Source organism: Haematobia irritans, chromosome 2 (assembly GCF_050003625.1).
Source record: "Haematobia irritans isolate KBUSLIRL chromosome 2, ASM5000362v1, whole genome shotgun sequence".
In the NCBI taxonomy this organism is placed as follows: Eukaryota; Metazoa; Arthropoda; class Insecta; order Diptera; family Muscidae; genus Haematobia; species Haematobia irritans.
The window spans coordinates 53,974,723-53,990,600 of NC_134398.1; the positions used below are offsets into that span (position 1 = coordinate 53,974,723).

Here is a 15,878-nt window from a genome sequence, read left to right on the forward strand (position 1 = left end):
TTTTGTCAAAATTTTATTTCTATAGAAAATTTTGTCGAAATTGTATTTCTATATAAAATTTTCATTCGTTTTGTTTTGTTATTGTTGGTTTTGTTCTTTATTCATTGTTGTTGTTTTTTTGATTTCAGCGTACAACCATGCATTGACTAAACTACAAGTGTAGCTTAAATTTTGTAAAAATTTTATTTTTATAGAAATTTTTATCAAAATTTTATTTCTATAGAAATTTTTATCAAAATTTTATTTCTATACGAAATTTTGTCAAAATTTTATTGCTATAAAAAATTTTGTCAAAAATTTATTTCTATAGAAAATTTTGTCAAAATTTTATTTCCATAGAAAATTTTGTCAAACTTTTGTTTCCATAGAAAATTTTGTTAAAATTTTATTTCTATAGAAAATTTTGTAAAAATATTATTTGTATAGAAATTGTTGTAAAAATATTATTTGTATAGAAAAATTATTTCTATAGAAAATTTTGTCAAAATTTATTTCTATAAAAATTTTTATCAAAATTTTATTTCTATAGAAATTTTTATCAAAATTTTATTTCTATAGGAAATTTTGTCAAAATTTTATTGCTATAAAAAATGTTGTCAAAAATTTATTTCTATAGAAAATTTTGTCAAAAATATACTTCTATAAAAATTTTTATCAAAATTTTATTTCTATAAAAATTTTCATCAAAATTTTATTTCTAAAGAAAATTGTGTAAAAATACTATTTCTATAGAAAATTTTACTAAACTACAAGTGTATCTTAAATTTTGTAAAAATTTTATTTGTATAGAAAATTTATTTCTATAGAAAATTTTATATCTATAGAAAATTTTGCCAAAATTTTATTTCTATAGTAAATTTTGTCGAAATTTAATTTCCATAGAAAATTTTGTCAAAATTTTATTTCTATAGAAATCTTGTCAAAATTTTATTTTTTTTCTATATTTATTTATTTATTATTTATTATTTTATTGAATATAAATTCCATATTACATTTCATTAGAACTTAAATACCCACGAAGCCAAAATATAGAAAATTTTGTCAAAATTTTATTTCTATAGAAAATATTGTCAAAATTTTATTTCTATAGAAAATTGTGTCAAAATTCTATTTCTATAGAACATTTTGTCAAAATTTTATTTCTGTAGAAATTTTTATCAAAATTTTATTTTTGTAGAAACTTTTATCAAAATTTTATTTCTATAGAAAATCGTGTCAAAATTTTATTTCTATAGACAATATTGTCAAAATTTTATTTCTATAGAAATTTTTATCAAAATTTTATTTCTATAGAAATTTTTATCAAAATTTTATTTCTATCGAAATTTTTATCAAAATATTATTTCTGTAGAAAATTTTGTCAAAATTTTATTTCTATAGAAAATATTGTCAAAATTTTATTTCTATAGAAATTTTTATCAAAATTTTATTTCTATAGAAAATTGTGTCAAAATTTTATTGTTATAGAAAATTGTGTCAAAATTTTATTGTTATAGAAATTTTGTCAAAATTTTATTTCTATAGAAAATTGTGTGAAAATTTTATTTCTATAGAAAATATTATCAAAATTTTATTTCTATAGAAAATTGTGTCAAAATTCTATTTCTATTGAAAATTTTGTCAAAATTTTATTTCTATAGAAAATCTTGTCAAAATTTTATTTCTATAGAAAATATTGTCAAAATTTTATTTCTATAGCAAATATTGTCAAAATTTTATTTCTATAGAGATGTTTATCAAAATTTTATATCTATAGAAAATTTTGTCAAAATTTTATTTCTATAGAAATTTTTGTCAAAATTTTATTTCTATAGAAAATTTTGTCAAAATTTTATTTCTATAGAAAATTTTGTCAAAATTTTATTTCTATTGAAATTTTTATCAAAATTTTATTTCTATAGAAATTTTTATCAAAATTTTATTTCTATAGAGATTTTTGTCAACATTTTATTTCTATTGAAAATTTTGTAAAAATTTTATTTCCATAGAAAATTTTATTTAAATATTATTTGTATAGAAAATTTTATAAAAATATTATTTGTATAGAAAAATTATTTCTATAGAAATTTTTGTCAAAATTTTATTTCTATAGAAACTTTTGTCAAAATTTTATTTCTATAGAAAATTTTGTCAAAATTTTATTTCTATAGAAAATGTTGTCAAAATTTTATTTCTATAGAAATGTTGTCAAAATTTTATTTATTTATTTTATTTCTATAGAAAATTTTGTCAAAATTTTATTTCTATAGAAATTTTTATTAAAATTTTATTTCTATAGAAATTTTTATCAAAATTTTATTTCTATTGAAAATTTTGTCAAAATTTTATTTCTATAGAAAATTTTGTCAACATTTTATTTCTATAGAAAATATTGTCAAAGCTTTATTTCTATAGAAAAATTTGCCATATCGCTAATATTTTTTCCCATGTGTAATACAAAATTCACCATATACATTGGATGTCCTATAATTTATTTGTTGCACCTTGTATTGGGAGGATTTTCCAATAGATTGATAGAACACATGTATGCTGAAATGTACGTTTGTGGATTTTGTGGTTCATATAAATTAAGGTGGGCAAAATTTCAATTACAATTTTATTTTCCATCACTTTGATTATGATTGTATGGCATTAAAATCTCACATAGATATGCTATTTGTCTCTATACGTTCTATTGCCAAGTCTTTTAAATATAGAAATGTTTGCAGCTATTTTCCACACCGTAAAACCATCTATTTATCTACCCATTTATGCACATACCTTTGAGAGAAATGTGAATTGTGAAAGCATTGTGGTAATTGTTATAATTTTATATAAAATTTAATTATCCCGATGTTGTCTAAGGTGCCTTTGAAAAATGGCAGAATAAAGAAATCTCTTTGGAAATTTTTCGTCTACCCCATATAATTTTGTTTTGTTTCGTTTTTTTTTTTTTTTGTTCAATTGTTTGTAATAAAAGCAATGCACAAAAATAAATAAAAATAATTATTTTATACAAAGGGAAAATTTATTTTGTTCCAGTACCCCATATTTATAAACTGGAAGGAATTGTGTGGGAAAGCAAATGTCGACAATATCTGTTAAAAATAAAAAGGCGTAATGTTTAGCGAATGCTTTTTAATATAAATGGAGGCTTTTCCTGTGCTTTAACCATAATTGAGAGGTCAATCCCGTCCAGATATAATATTTGCTTTTCCCTATTCTAAAGAAACAAATCCTCCAAATATTAATCTACAAATTTTAATTGACTATAAAAACAAGTCGCAATTTTTTACAGCATAGTGTTAACCAGTCCAAAAATGTACTTTTCTGACACCATTCCACTACCCAGCAAAATAAGAGCTTCCAAAAAGTAGTTTGGATCCCCAACTTGTGACCCGGAAGTAGTGCAAACTTGGACCATCTTCGATGAATTGTACATGGGCTTGTCATAGGAAGGAAGTACTTCATTTTTGGATCCTTTGCATTGCTTTAGAAGTTGTGCATTGGAAGTTCATTTGGATGAAGAAATTAAAAAAAAAACTAAAAAACATTTTTTTTCGAATTTCACTTTTTATTTTTATCACTATTTTTTGTTACACTTTTATTTTTTTATTATCTAATTTTTTACAAGTTGAAAAACTTCCTCGCTTCCATCGGGCACCATAACAGAATGCCTTAGCACACTCTGCCACAAACGCCATTGAACACGATGCATCAAAAAGTCTATTCAAATGTTTGTGATGTGAACCTAATATGACACCATGGCGTGACATTCTAACTACTTCCTGAGATGTTCTTTATTATTATGAATGAAAAAAAAAGAACGCTGGTTCCAATCTCAACAGTGGCAATTTTTTATTAATTTTTTTTAATAATTTCTTTATGTTATCCTCGTTTTTATTTTTTGGCTTATATTTTGTATAAATTTTTTTCCATTAAAAATCAAAAAATTATCGTAATTTGTAAAATCTTCTCAAGAGAAATTCCATGGAAGTGAAAAAGTCTAACGGCACAGGTTCAAATCCCAGCGGGGATCAATTTTTTTTGTTTTTAATTATTATTTTACTTTTTTATTTTCTATTCTTTTATGTGAAATTTAATTGTCCAAAACTTTAATGTTCACTTAAAACGGCCGAAGTCCGTACTTTCTAAGATTTTTTTTGTGCTGGGTGGTATTTACCGGCAACGAATGACTTAAGACATTGAAACAAAAAGAAATCGCAAGCTGCCAAATCAGAAGAATGTTTTGGTAGGGACATCAATTCATGCCTCAATTCGTACTGTTTTTCCACGACGAAGAAGAAGGTTTGAGCTGGTGCGTTTGTGCTGTTTCATGCTCAATTCAGCGTCGAATCGGCCCAATAATTCAACATAGTAATCTGATGTGATATTTTTTATCAAGTTGTGCTTATCTATAGTAGGTAATTGTCGCGAAAACCATGTATTTTGTCTTTGGAAAAATAATTTTCGAGCGGAGAAAAATATATGTTGGCAATAAGCATTTAAATGGTTCTCAAATGCCGCAAACATGTTCTATTATTTAAATGATAGAATTTGAGACCATTACATGGTCAGGAAAATCATGGACCTGACCATTAAATTTTTTGACTTTTTGCAGCGAAAAAAATATTTTTATAGGTTACGCATAGACATGCTTTCGTGACCATTTAATTTTTTTTTTTTTGCAGCGAAAAGAATTTTATAAAAACATTGAGCAGGTACACACGATTTTCATTTTGCGCGTCAGTCATATGTTGATTGTTTCTTGGAATGGGCGGAGAATACGGAATTACTAATTTATTTATTCAGAATTTGCACGTGGTTTTATGTGAACACAAAAAGGGAAGTGTAATTGAAAAAATGTACCTGTTTTGTGTTCTACATTTTGCTAAATGGTCGCCGCGAAAATAGCTCCTATCATATTATTTTGCTCTTCGAATATGATTGTGACAATCATGTTTCTTCTCTGCGTGCAGGTTGTGGATGTTTATCACACCTTGTGAATCCCAGAAAAGGGTCGAAGTTTTCAGCCACTGTTAAACAGCGTAAACACATGAATATCATCACCTCAAACATGCTTCAAGAGCATAATGTTATTCTTTCCACTAGATGCATGGAACATTTTTGTCAAAAAAATATTGATTACTCGCAATGACAGTCCCATGTAAATATCAACAGAACTGAAACTGGTCCATACACATGAGGAACTGGTTCTGCACTGCTTCTGGGGTTGATCTATTTGCCATAGATTCGTTAGATCTGATGTAACACTTTTCACTTCAAGTGAAACCTTTTACATTTCAAATGAAATATTTTTCAAATCAGACAAATCCATTTGAAACGATAAGGGGTTCATTTAATTTGAAAAATGATTTATTTGTAGTTATAATGCTAATTATGGATTATAGATATTTTGAAATTTCGGAAAAATTTGGCTTTATTGAACACACATTTATCGCTTTCGTGGGATGTCACACTTAAGAGATGTTCTGGACAGAATTTTACACCGTCACAGACCTGAAAAATGTACACGAACATTTTTTCTAAAAAAACTATGGATTTTTTTAATTTTGGTAAAAAATTTATTTGAAGCTATCATTTCTTTAATCAAACTAAAAAAGTGATTAAAAATATTCATCATGAAATATGTGATCAAAAATAGTAAAGTAATTAAAAATAGTTAGGTTCCTAATTGAAAAATTAATTGAATCAGTTCTTTAATCAAACTAAAAAAGTGATTAAAAATATTCAACATGAAATATGTGATCAAAAATAGTAAAGTAATTAAAAATAGTTAGGTTCCTAATTGAAAAATTGATTGGTGTTTATAATCAAAAACAATAAAAAAATTAATATAATCAATTGAAAAATTAATTGAATCAATTAAAAAATTAATTGAAATTTGCTAATCATGAAACATGCTAATCAAAAATATTTTAATCAAGTATTTTTTATGCCTAATTAAGACTGTGATTGATGCTATCATTTTCGTGATAGAAGACAATAAAAATAAAAATACTCGTATAATTGGGTCAGGTCAATTAATTTTGTGGTTGAATCAGTCATTGACAGTAATATTATTGAGCTAATTAATAAAATCTTACGCCGCCAATATCTTTCTATGTATGTGGCCCCTCGTTATCAAAATTTATTTGGTGAAGACTACCATGAGATGATATCCAACTTTTTTTGCGCAAAATACAAGAACAAGACGATGCTAGATGGTACACAGCACCGGTCAATTGATAGCATAGATCATGTGATTGAACCTAGTCTAAAGGCGTTCAATCACATGATCTATGCTATCAATTGACCGGTGCTGTGTACCATCTAGCATCGTCTTGTTCTTGTATTTTGCGCAAAAAAAGTTGGATATCATCTCATGGTAGTCTTCACCAAATAAATTTTGATAACGAGGGGCCACATACATAGAAAGATATTGGCGGCGTAAGATTTTATTAATTAGCTCAATAATATTACTGTCAATGACTGATTCAACCACAAAATTAATTGACCTGACCCAATTATACGAGTATTTTTATTTTTATTGTCTTCTATCACGAAAATGATAGCATCAATCACAGTCTTAATTAGGCATAAAAAATACTTGATTAAAATATTTTTGATTAGCATGTTTCATGATTAGCAAATTTCAATTAATTTTTTAATTGATTCAATTAATTTTTCAATTGATTATATTAATTTTTTTATTGTTTTTGATTATAAACACCAATCAATTTTTCAATTAGGAACCTAACTATTTTTAATTACTTTACTATTTTTGATCACATATTTCATGTTGAATATTTTTAATCACTTTTTTAGTTTGATTAAAGAACTGATTCAATTAATTTTTCAATTTTTTTGTCGGGCTATGTCAAAGCTAGATATGAACTTTAACTGACGCATTGGAAATTGGTGAAATACCGGCCGAAATGTTGCAACAAGCAAACGACAGGGCGATTAGTTTTTCAAGAGTGGAGAGAGCTTTTAAAAATTAAATAAAATGCTTCTTCCTTGTACGAGTAATATTAACTAGTAACATAAAACTGACCATTTTATGTACACGCTCACAAAAAATCGCTTCTGTAACATATACTCCCAAACATATTTTGCTTCAAGCATATACATTTTTGGGTATTGCCCAAACATTTGTATGTTTGATCTCTTCCAATATATAATATGTTTGAAAGCATATTGGTCTAAACAATATATGTTTGGGTAGTCTAAGTTCCAAACATTTTGTATTTTTGCATCCAAATTCAATAATGTTGTCTTTCAAAAAACAATATGTTATTATGTGAACATATAATATGTTTGGAAGCATTTTGCACCCAAAAATATTATATGCTTAAAAAAATTCTCCCAAACAATATTGTGCTCAAAATTTTATTTATTTATATATTTACAATCATAACGAATTATGAAAATAAACAGGTAATATAGGTGCTAACAACATAGGTTTTCGACCTGAATGCTCAAAATTTTGTTTCTGCCTAATTGTATATTCCCCCACATCTTTCTCACTTCCACGAGATTTTTTAGTTCTTAGCACCTTTTTCTGTAATACTTCAATTGTATGATTTTTTTTATTTTAATTTTACCTTTTGCCGGACGGGGATTCGAACAGCGGACCACACAGTTTGTAAGGATCAAAGTAGCTGATCAATTGCCCAAGGAAAAATAAAATGTTAATTTTGTAATAACAAGCAACAACCACCAACTTAATTCTATATCGCTCCCTGTTAAATACCGCTCCAAGCTACTAAACACATATATGTTTATAGGCTATTTCTAAATTAATATATGTTTGCATCCAAGCATATTATATTTACAAACATTTTATGTCCCAAACATAATATGTTCTAACATATTAACATATATGTCCCAAACATGTTATGCTAGTTTATGAACATTATATGCTTGCACTCAAAAATATTGTGTTTAAAAAATTGTGTTCCAAACATATAATGTTTATAGCCAAACATATGAAAAACAGTCTTTTTCATCCGTGTACTTTTAATTCCACTGTCACACAGTGCAAGGTCTTCAAATTAGTGGTTTACAACTGTAATTGCACCTTCATTTGAGGTAAAACGCTTGCTAGCAAGGAATTTTTTTTTAGATTTGAGAACAAGTAAAAGTCACTGGGAGCTACATCAGGAGAATAAGGTGGGTTGTCAAGCAACTCGTACTTTCGTAATTCGTTGATTTTAGCCATTGTTAAAACACTCTTGTACGCTGGTGCATTGTCTTGATGAAAAATTATTTTTTTGTGTTGTAAGCCAGGACGTTTTTCTCGAATTTGTATATTTAATTGATCCAAAATGTTGCAATAGTACTCTGAATTTATTGTTTTACCCTTTTGCAGATAGTCAATTAATAAAATACCGTTGAAGTCCCAAAAAACCGTTGCCATAACCTTACCAGCCGATTGAATTGTTTTTGTCTTCTTTGGGGCACTTCCTCCAGCTTCAGTCCATTGTTTAGATTGTTCTTTTGTCTCTGGAGTATAGTGGTGGATCCATGTCTCATCAACAGTTATGAAACGACGCTTAAAATCCATTTTATTGCTGTTTTTGGACGTCCACTACGTGGTTCATCTTCAATGCTTGTACGACCACGTTTAAATTCAGCAACCCCATTTTTTACTGTTGCATATGAAGGACCACTTTCACCCGATAAACCTTTTTTATGTTATATTAAATATGAGAGCACGCATTTCTAATTTTTCCATTGTAAAAAAATTGCTGATGCGTCTTTTTTGAACACCTGTTTCTATATGAAGGAGTTGCCAGATCGAAACAAAATTTAACATGTGTTCATAACAGAGATGGAAGTTTCCAAAACACTTAACTTTTTTCTGTTTATACCGCGCTTTTTGTGCTAGGCTAAGAAGTTTCCGAACTGCCCTCGTACATCAATACCTTTATGGTATAAATATGTTAATAGTACCGCTTAGGTATTATTTTCAATACCATATTGGTACTTTCATAATACCGAATGGTACTTTCATGCTTTGCGTACCGCCTATACCATTCGGTATTGATATTGTACCATACGGGGTTGGCTAACTATCAATAACGTACGGTATCGATTTGAGCCCGTATGGTAATAATTTTTCTATGGGTGTAGAGATAGTCGATAAGCACTAGCGGAACATTTGTTTAGAGCACCTGAAACAATGTAACTTAGGCACAGGAACAAGTATATTGTGTTCAACAGTGAGAATCCTCTCGTACCCCACCACAAGGGATGATGGGATCGCTCACAGTCACCTTTGGCGGCGGGAGTTGAGTATTTGCCCAGACTCCTCAATTTCCCCTTGGAATCACTCATTATACCCGATGTCTGGAAGATGGGTAGGGTGGTTCCACTACTGAAGCCAGACAAAGACTCGGTGAATCGTACAGACCGATATCCCTACTCTCGCCAGTGGCTAAGACACTTGAGGCACTATTCCTCCCAAGCCTTTGTGGAGAATTTTCCAGCTGCTAACCATCACCATGGCCTTCGTAAAATACTTAGCACGACGACTACTTGGCATGACATTTCAGCATTCATTAATAGACCAACCCAAGCCGTTTCATTGGACGGTCCTCGTGGCGCTTGACATTTCGAAGGCATTTAATACGGCCAACCATGCCAGAATCTTCGAGGACATCAAGAATACGTCCCTACCGGCAGGAAGTAAACGTTGGGTCTAATTTACCAGTATGTGGAAATTATGGACAAGAAGTCGAGACCCTGTAGAGTGAAATAGGGAGTTCCCCAAGGTGAGGGATATCTTCGGCACTTTTTAACCTATACTTGTCCTCTATTCCACTACCTCCTGATAGCGTCGAGATTGTATAATATGTAGACGATTGTACAATGATGGCATCCGGACCCATTCTTGATGACTCGCTGATCTTACCAGTTATTTCACTGCTAGAATCCTGCGGATATCTCATACCAAATCCTCTGCAACACTATTCACTACATGGAGGGCGGAAATACGCAGGTAGTTGAATGTAAGAGTCGATGGCGAAATAATTCCGACCTCAAATTACCCCAAAATTCTCGGGGTCACATTCGACAGCCATTTTAATTCACTACAACTTGAGATAAGCTCCGCGGTAGAAACAAGGTTTTCAAGGCGCTTGCCGGGTGCGGACAAAGAAAGCTTGTTGACTACATATAAGGCAATTGGCAGGTCAGTGGTAAATTATGCAGGGCCAGTGTGGACACCTCAAACGAGCGACACGCAGTGAAATAACATACAGACCTATCAGAACGGTGCTCTTAGAACTGCGATAGGATGTCTCCGCAGTACACTCCTGGATCACCTTTATGCGGATACCAAGATCATCCCAGTGCGTCGACACAATTACATGTTGTCAAACTTAGGTATACCCTCAAAAAAAATCGCTTCTCTAACATATGTTCCAAACATATTTTGCAGGAAGCACATATATTATTGGATACTGCCGAAACATTAATATGTTTGTTTTATGTGAACCTATTATATGTTTGGAAGCATTTTGAGCCCAAAAATATTATATGATTGGAAGAATTTTCCCCAAAGAAGATTGTGCTCATTCCCTAACATAATTTTCACTTCCACGAAATTTTTAGTTGTTGGCATCTTTTCCTGTAATACAAATAATGTTGAAGAAATTATTCAATTTTATAAATTTTTTAATTTTTACCTTTCGCCTGGACGGAGAATCGAACCGAGGACCATACAGTTTGTAAGCCAACACGCTATCCACTGGGCTACGTAGCTGTTATAATCACCAGTAGACAATTATGGTTATAAGTTACATTTATATAGCATAGTTTGCAGCGCCCACGAGCCCAAGCAAACATAACATTATTTAACAGAAACATACATTTGTTGGCCACGTGGAGCAGTGGTTAGCATGTCGGCCTTGTATGCAAAGGGCCGTGGGTTCAATCCCTGCTCCGACCGAACCAATTTTTTTTTTTAATTTAGACATTTATACTATATTAAATTTTTATAATGAAATTTCGAAATGTGGGGTATTCAAGATTTACAGTCAGAAAAGAACAGTGCTTGATATAAACGAAATGCAGTCCTTTTGGATAAAATATTATTTTTTATTGCAAAAATAACAGTTTTATAACAACAAAGTTTGAAATTTTGGAAGGAATTCAAAAACTCTAACAAAAGAAGAAAATTTATTTAGGCGTGAACCGTTTTTTACTACACGCTCACAAAAAATCGCTTCTGTAACATATACTCCCAAACATATTTTGCTTCAAGCATATACATTTTTGGGTATTGCCCAAACATTTATATGTTTGATCTCTTCCAATATATAATATGTTTGAAAGCATATTAGTCTAAACAATATATGTTTGGGTAGTCTAAGTTCCAAACATTTTGTATTTTTGCATCCAAATTCAATAATGTTGTCTTCCAAAAAACAATATGTTATTATGTACATATAATATGTTTGGAAGCATTTTGCACCCAAAAATATTATATGCTTAAAAAAATTTCTCCCAAACAATATTGTGCTCAAAATTTTATTTATTTATTTATTTATATATTTACAATCATAACGAATTATGAAAATAAACAGGTAATATAGGTGCTAACAACATAGGTTTTCGACCTGAATGCTCAAAATTTTGTTTCTGCTCAATTGTATATTCCCCCACATCTTTCTCACTTCCACGAGATTTTTTAGTTCTTAGCACCTTTTTCTGTAATACTTCAATTGTATGATTTTTTTTATTTTAATTTTACCTTTTGCCGGACGGGGATTCGAACAGCGGACCACACAGTTTGTAAGGATCAAAGTAGCTGATCAATTGCCCAAGGAAAAATAAAATGTTAATTTTGTAATAACAAGCAACAACCACCAACTTAATTCAATATCGCTCCCTGTTAAATAGCGCTCCAAGCTACTAAACACATATATGTTTATAGGCTATTTCTAAATTAATATATGTTTGCATCCAAGCATATTATATTTACAAACATTTTATGTCCCAAACATAATATGTTCTAACATATTAACATATATGTCCCAAACATGTTATGCTAGTTTATGAACATTATATGCTTGCACTCAAAAATATTGTGTTTAAAAATTTGTGTTCCAAACATATAATGTTTATAGCCAAACATATGAAAAACAGCCTTTTTCATCCGTGTAGCATTTAACATCATTTTAAATGCCTTTAAAACTTATCGTGTTTTGTACTTAATTTCATTTTTACCTTTAAGGCCGGTAATGCCAAAATGATAAACAAAATACTTGTCCACACATACATAAAATTCTGCTCTCAAGGCGAAAACTCATGCCGTTTTTTTTTTCAAATGTCTATTCTCTTGGTTCCGAATGTTTATTTTCTTTACTCCGAATACTCATTCTAATATTCAAATTAAATAATATTTAGACTTAAGCATATCACATTTTTGGCTTTATCATGAAACAGTTTTCCGAAACAACATACAACCGTTTCACAGAAATTGTAAACATATATATGTTTACTTGAAATTTGTAAATTTATATATGTTTACATTCACACATATTATTTTTATGAAACATTCATGCCCCAAACATAATATATTCTAACATATTAACATATGTGTTCCAAACATTTAGTGTTAGTTTAGGAACATTACATGTTTGCACTTAAATATATTGTGTTTAAAACTTGTGCCCGAAAAACATTTTGTTTATATCGGAACATACGAAAAACATATTTTTCTAACAGTGTAGCTATCGAGTTTGCCACTATCTTGTGGATAGACAACCTCCATCCCTGAATGTAAGGATTGATCTTCACATTCTGGAGCGCGAGATCCAGCGTTATAAAAAAAAGAGAGCCTTTGTATCAGGCAGCATACCAGACAGGTTTGAACAGGATTCATGAGGATACTGGATGAAACAATATTAAAAACTGTTACAACAAAATCCTATCTATACATGTTTCATCGATATCTCAAGCGATATTTATTTCCTTTTAAAGAAAACTTTTTTTATTTAAAATTCAGAAAACTTTGTTTCAATTCAATGTAAGCTTTTTGACTTTCAGAAAACTCGACTTTCTGGGTATCATCATTTTTGTCTATTCAATGTTAACTTTTGACCTTTCCTTCAAAAGTCGATCAGACAATTTGGGTCATTGCCTAAAGTCGATATGAAAAATGTCGAATAGTCCAAGGAGAACATTAAAAGAATTTGTGTTAGACTTTTCCACATTATTGTGACAGAAAGTCGATTGATGACTTTGGTATCCACACCTAAAATTGCAGTTATAAAGGGTGATACGGTCAAAATTTGGTCAAGGGAAAACGCGTGTAAATCGGTGAAATCGTTTATTTAAAAAATCAAATTAAATTTCTTTTTCAAGTTCAATTAGTATAAAATTCAGGAAAAATATTCAGTTAGGCTTTCGCTTTTCCAAATCCGAATTGCCGGGCCTCACGCTTGACACCTGCCATCAGATTTTGTACAGCCACCTTGTCCACCTTCTTCGCCGCAGAAAGCCAGTTTGCCTTGAACTGCTGCTCGTCCTTAGCAGTTTTTTTGGTCTTCTTTAGGTTCCGCTTGACAATAGCCCAGTATTTCTCAATTGGGCGGAGCTCTGGCGTGTTGGGAGGGTTCTTGTCCTTGGGAACCACATGCACGTTGTTGGCGGCGTACCACTCCATGGCCTTTTTACCCTAATGGCAAGATGCCAAATCCGGCCAAAACAGTACGGAACAACCGTGTTTGTTCAGGAAAGGCAGCACACGTTTATTCAAACACTCTTTCACGTAAATTTCTTGGTTGACAGTCCCGGAAGCTATGAAAATGCTGCTTTTCAAGCCACAGGTACAGATGGCTTGCCAAACCAGATATTTCTTTGCGAACTTTGACAGTTTTATGTGCTTGAAAATATCTGCTACCTTTCCCCTTCCTTTTGCCGTATAAAACTCCTGTCCCGGAAGTCGGCTTTGACGTAGGTTTCGTCGTCCATTACCACGCAGTCAAACTTCGTCAGCATCGTCGTGTACAGCCTCCGGGATCGCGCTTTGGCCGTCGTATTTTGTTTATCATCGCGATTTGGAGTCACTACCTTCTTGTAAGTCGATAGTCCGGCTCGTTTTTTGGCTCGATGCACGGTTGTAGACGATACACCGAGCTTATTTGCGGCATCTCGCTTGAAACTACCGGCAACTCTCTTTGTCGTCTCAGCGGCTTCCGGTTTTCGATTTCCCCCCGATCCAGACTTCCTGGCTGTCGACAAACGTTCCCCAAACACTTTAATTACATTTGTAACGGTTGATTTGGCAATTTTTAGCGATTTTGCCAGCTTTGCGTGCGAGTAGCTCGGATTTTCGCGATGCGCGAGCAAAATTTTGATACGCTGCTCTTCTTGCTTGGACGGCATTTTGACAACTGAAGAGTGAATTCCAAAATCAAAATAGGAGCAACATTCTACACACACACGCCTTCAAAATGAGGGGTGTTCAGGTTTTGTAAATGCAAAATTGAAAGAAATACGTCAAGTTTATATTGACCAAATTTTGACCGTAACACCCTTTATGATGGTTGTCCCGGTGCTCTTTAAAACAAAAAATATTTCTATATTTTATTGGGATAATAAAAATCTATGTCAATCATTTATTTGTTTATATTAGCTAGTTAATTTCCCTGAAAGCTTCTTTGGTAATATTTCTCTTATTTGGTTTTACAAAAGAAATAAATTTTTCATGTCGACTTACCGTGGTTTCGATAGTTTCTTCATATCCATTGCATTTGACTTTTTCAAGTAAACTTTTCTTTACCAATAGCTTTGACAACAATCAGACATTGTTGTTGGTTGCTTGGTTTAGTTTTTGGAGTTTGTTGCTTGGTGTTGTATAGTTGAGTTGCTTGTTGTTGTGTGTAAAGTTTGATTTTGGTAAATTTTGGTTTGGATTAATTTTTGATTTATTCGCAAAGAAAATGTTGATTGAGGGTTTCTTTCGTTTGTTTTGTTTTGTTAGACAATTTTTATCGTTGGGAAGATAACCCACAAAATAAAAATATTTTTCTTAAGCATTAACTTGATTTTGTAGATTTGTTTTTTTTTGTTTTCTTAATAAGTCAAGGATATAATCGATAATTGTTTGTTTAACTTGACTTGTCATTTGATTTTGGTAGTCATGAGTTAGCAAATTCCAATTTTAATTTTGTTGTTGTTTTATTGGTTTCTTGGTAATAAAGCTTTAATTGATTGTGATTTGTCGGTTTACATAAAAAGCTTTAAGCGTTTGTCCAATATTTTGTTTTGTTTTTACAAATAAATATTTTGTAAGAAATTAACCAAGATTTTTTTTGGTTTTGTTTAAAGAATTTTGTTAATAAAATTAATATGTATATATTTTAATTGTTTGCCATAATTGGATAATGAAATATTCAATTGTTTTTGTTTTACAATAAGCAAAATTACATATTTATAATAAGTTCTAATTAATTTCAAACATATTTCTTAAATTAAATGTATGTTTGTTTTTTTTGTTATTATTAAATTAAGTTCTAATTCATAAACTAAAGCTATATTGTGTTCTTGCTTGCAAATGTTCCAATGAAAAGCTTTTATGTTTATTTATTATTTGTTTTTATTTTTAATTTTCGCACGAATATTTGTATTAGCTCGAAGTAAATAATATTTATTTTTTGTTTGTTTGTTTAATTAGAAGAAAAAAGCGACCTTTTTATATATATATATGTGGTGTATTTCGATTTTAGAGGTTTGTATAGTCTCTTATATATATTAAAGTATATATGCATAAGTTTAATAATATATATGTGTATATTGTTTGATATTAAGTAAGCACTTGGTTAATTTTTCTTTTATTTTTATTTTAATTATAATTTTAATTTACATATGTTTAATATTACTTA

The 15,878-nt window shown here is 30.2% G+C and overlaps 1 protein-coding gene across 4 annotated transcripts in view; it reads right to left on the bottom strand.

The window, feature by feature from the left end:
- lilli (AF4/FMR2 family member lilliputian) overlaps nt 1-15,382 on the bottom strand; it is a 450,959-nt gene extending 435,577 nt beyond the window's left edge. The window contains exon 1 of one of the 4 annotated variants that reach the window (XM_075294154.1): nt 14,714-15,382. In XM_075294154.1, coding sequence (XP_075150269.1) covers nt 14,714-14,742 — 29 coding nt within the window. In that variant the 5' untranslated portion in view covers nt 14,743-15,382. The remainder of the gene's footprint in view (nt 1-14,713) is intronic. The other 3 variants (XM_075294153.1, XM_075294156.1, XM_075294158.1) reach the window with 3 other exon arrangements.
- Between the last annotated feature and the right edge of the window lie 496 nt (nt 15,383-15,878).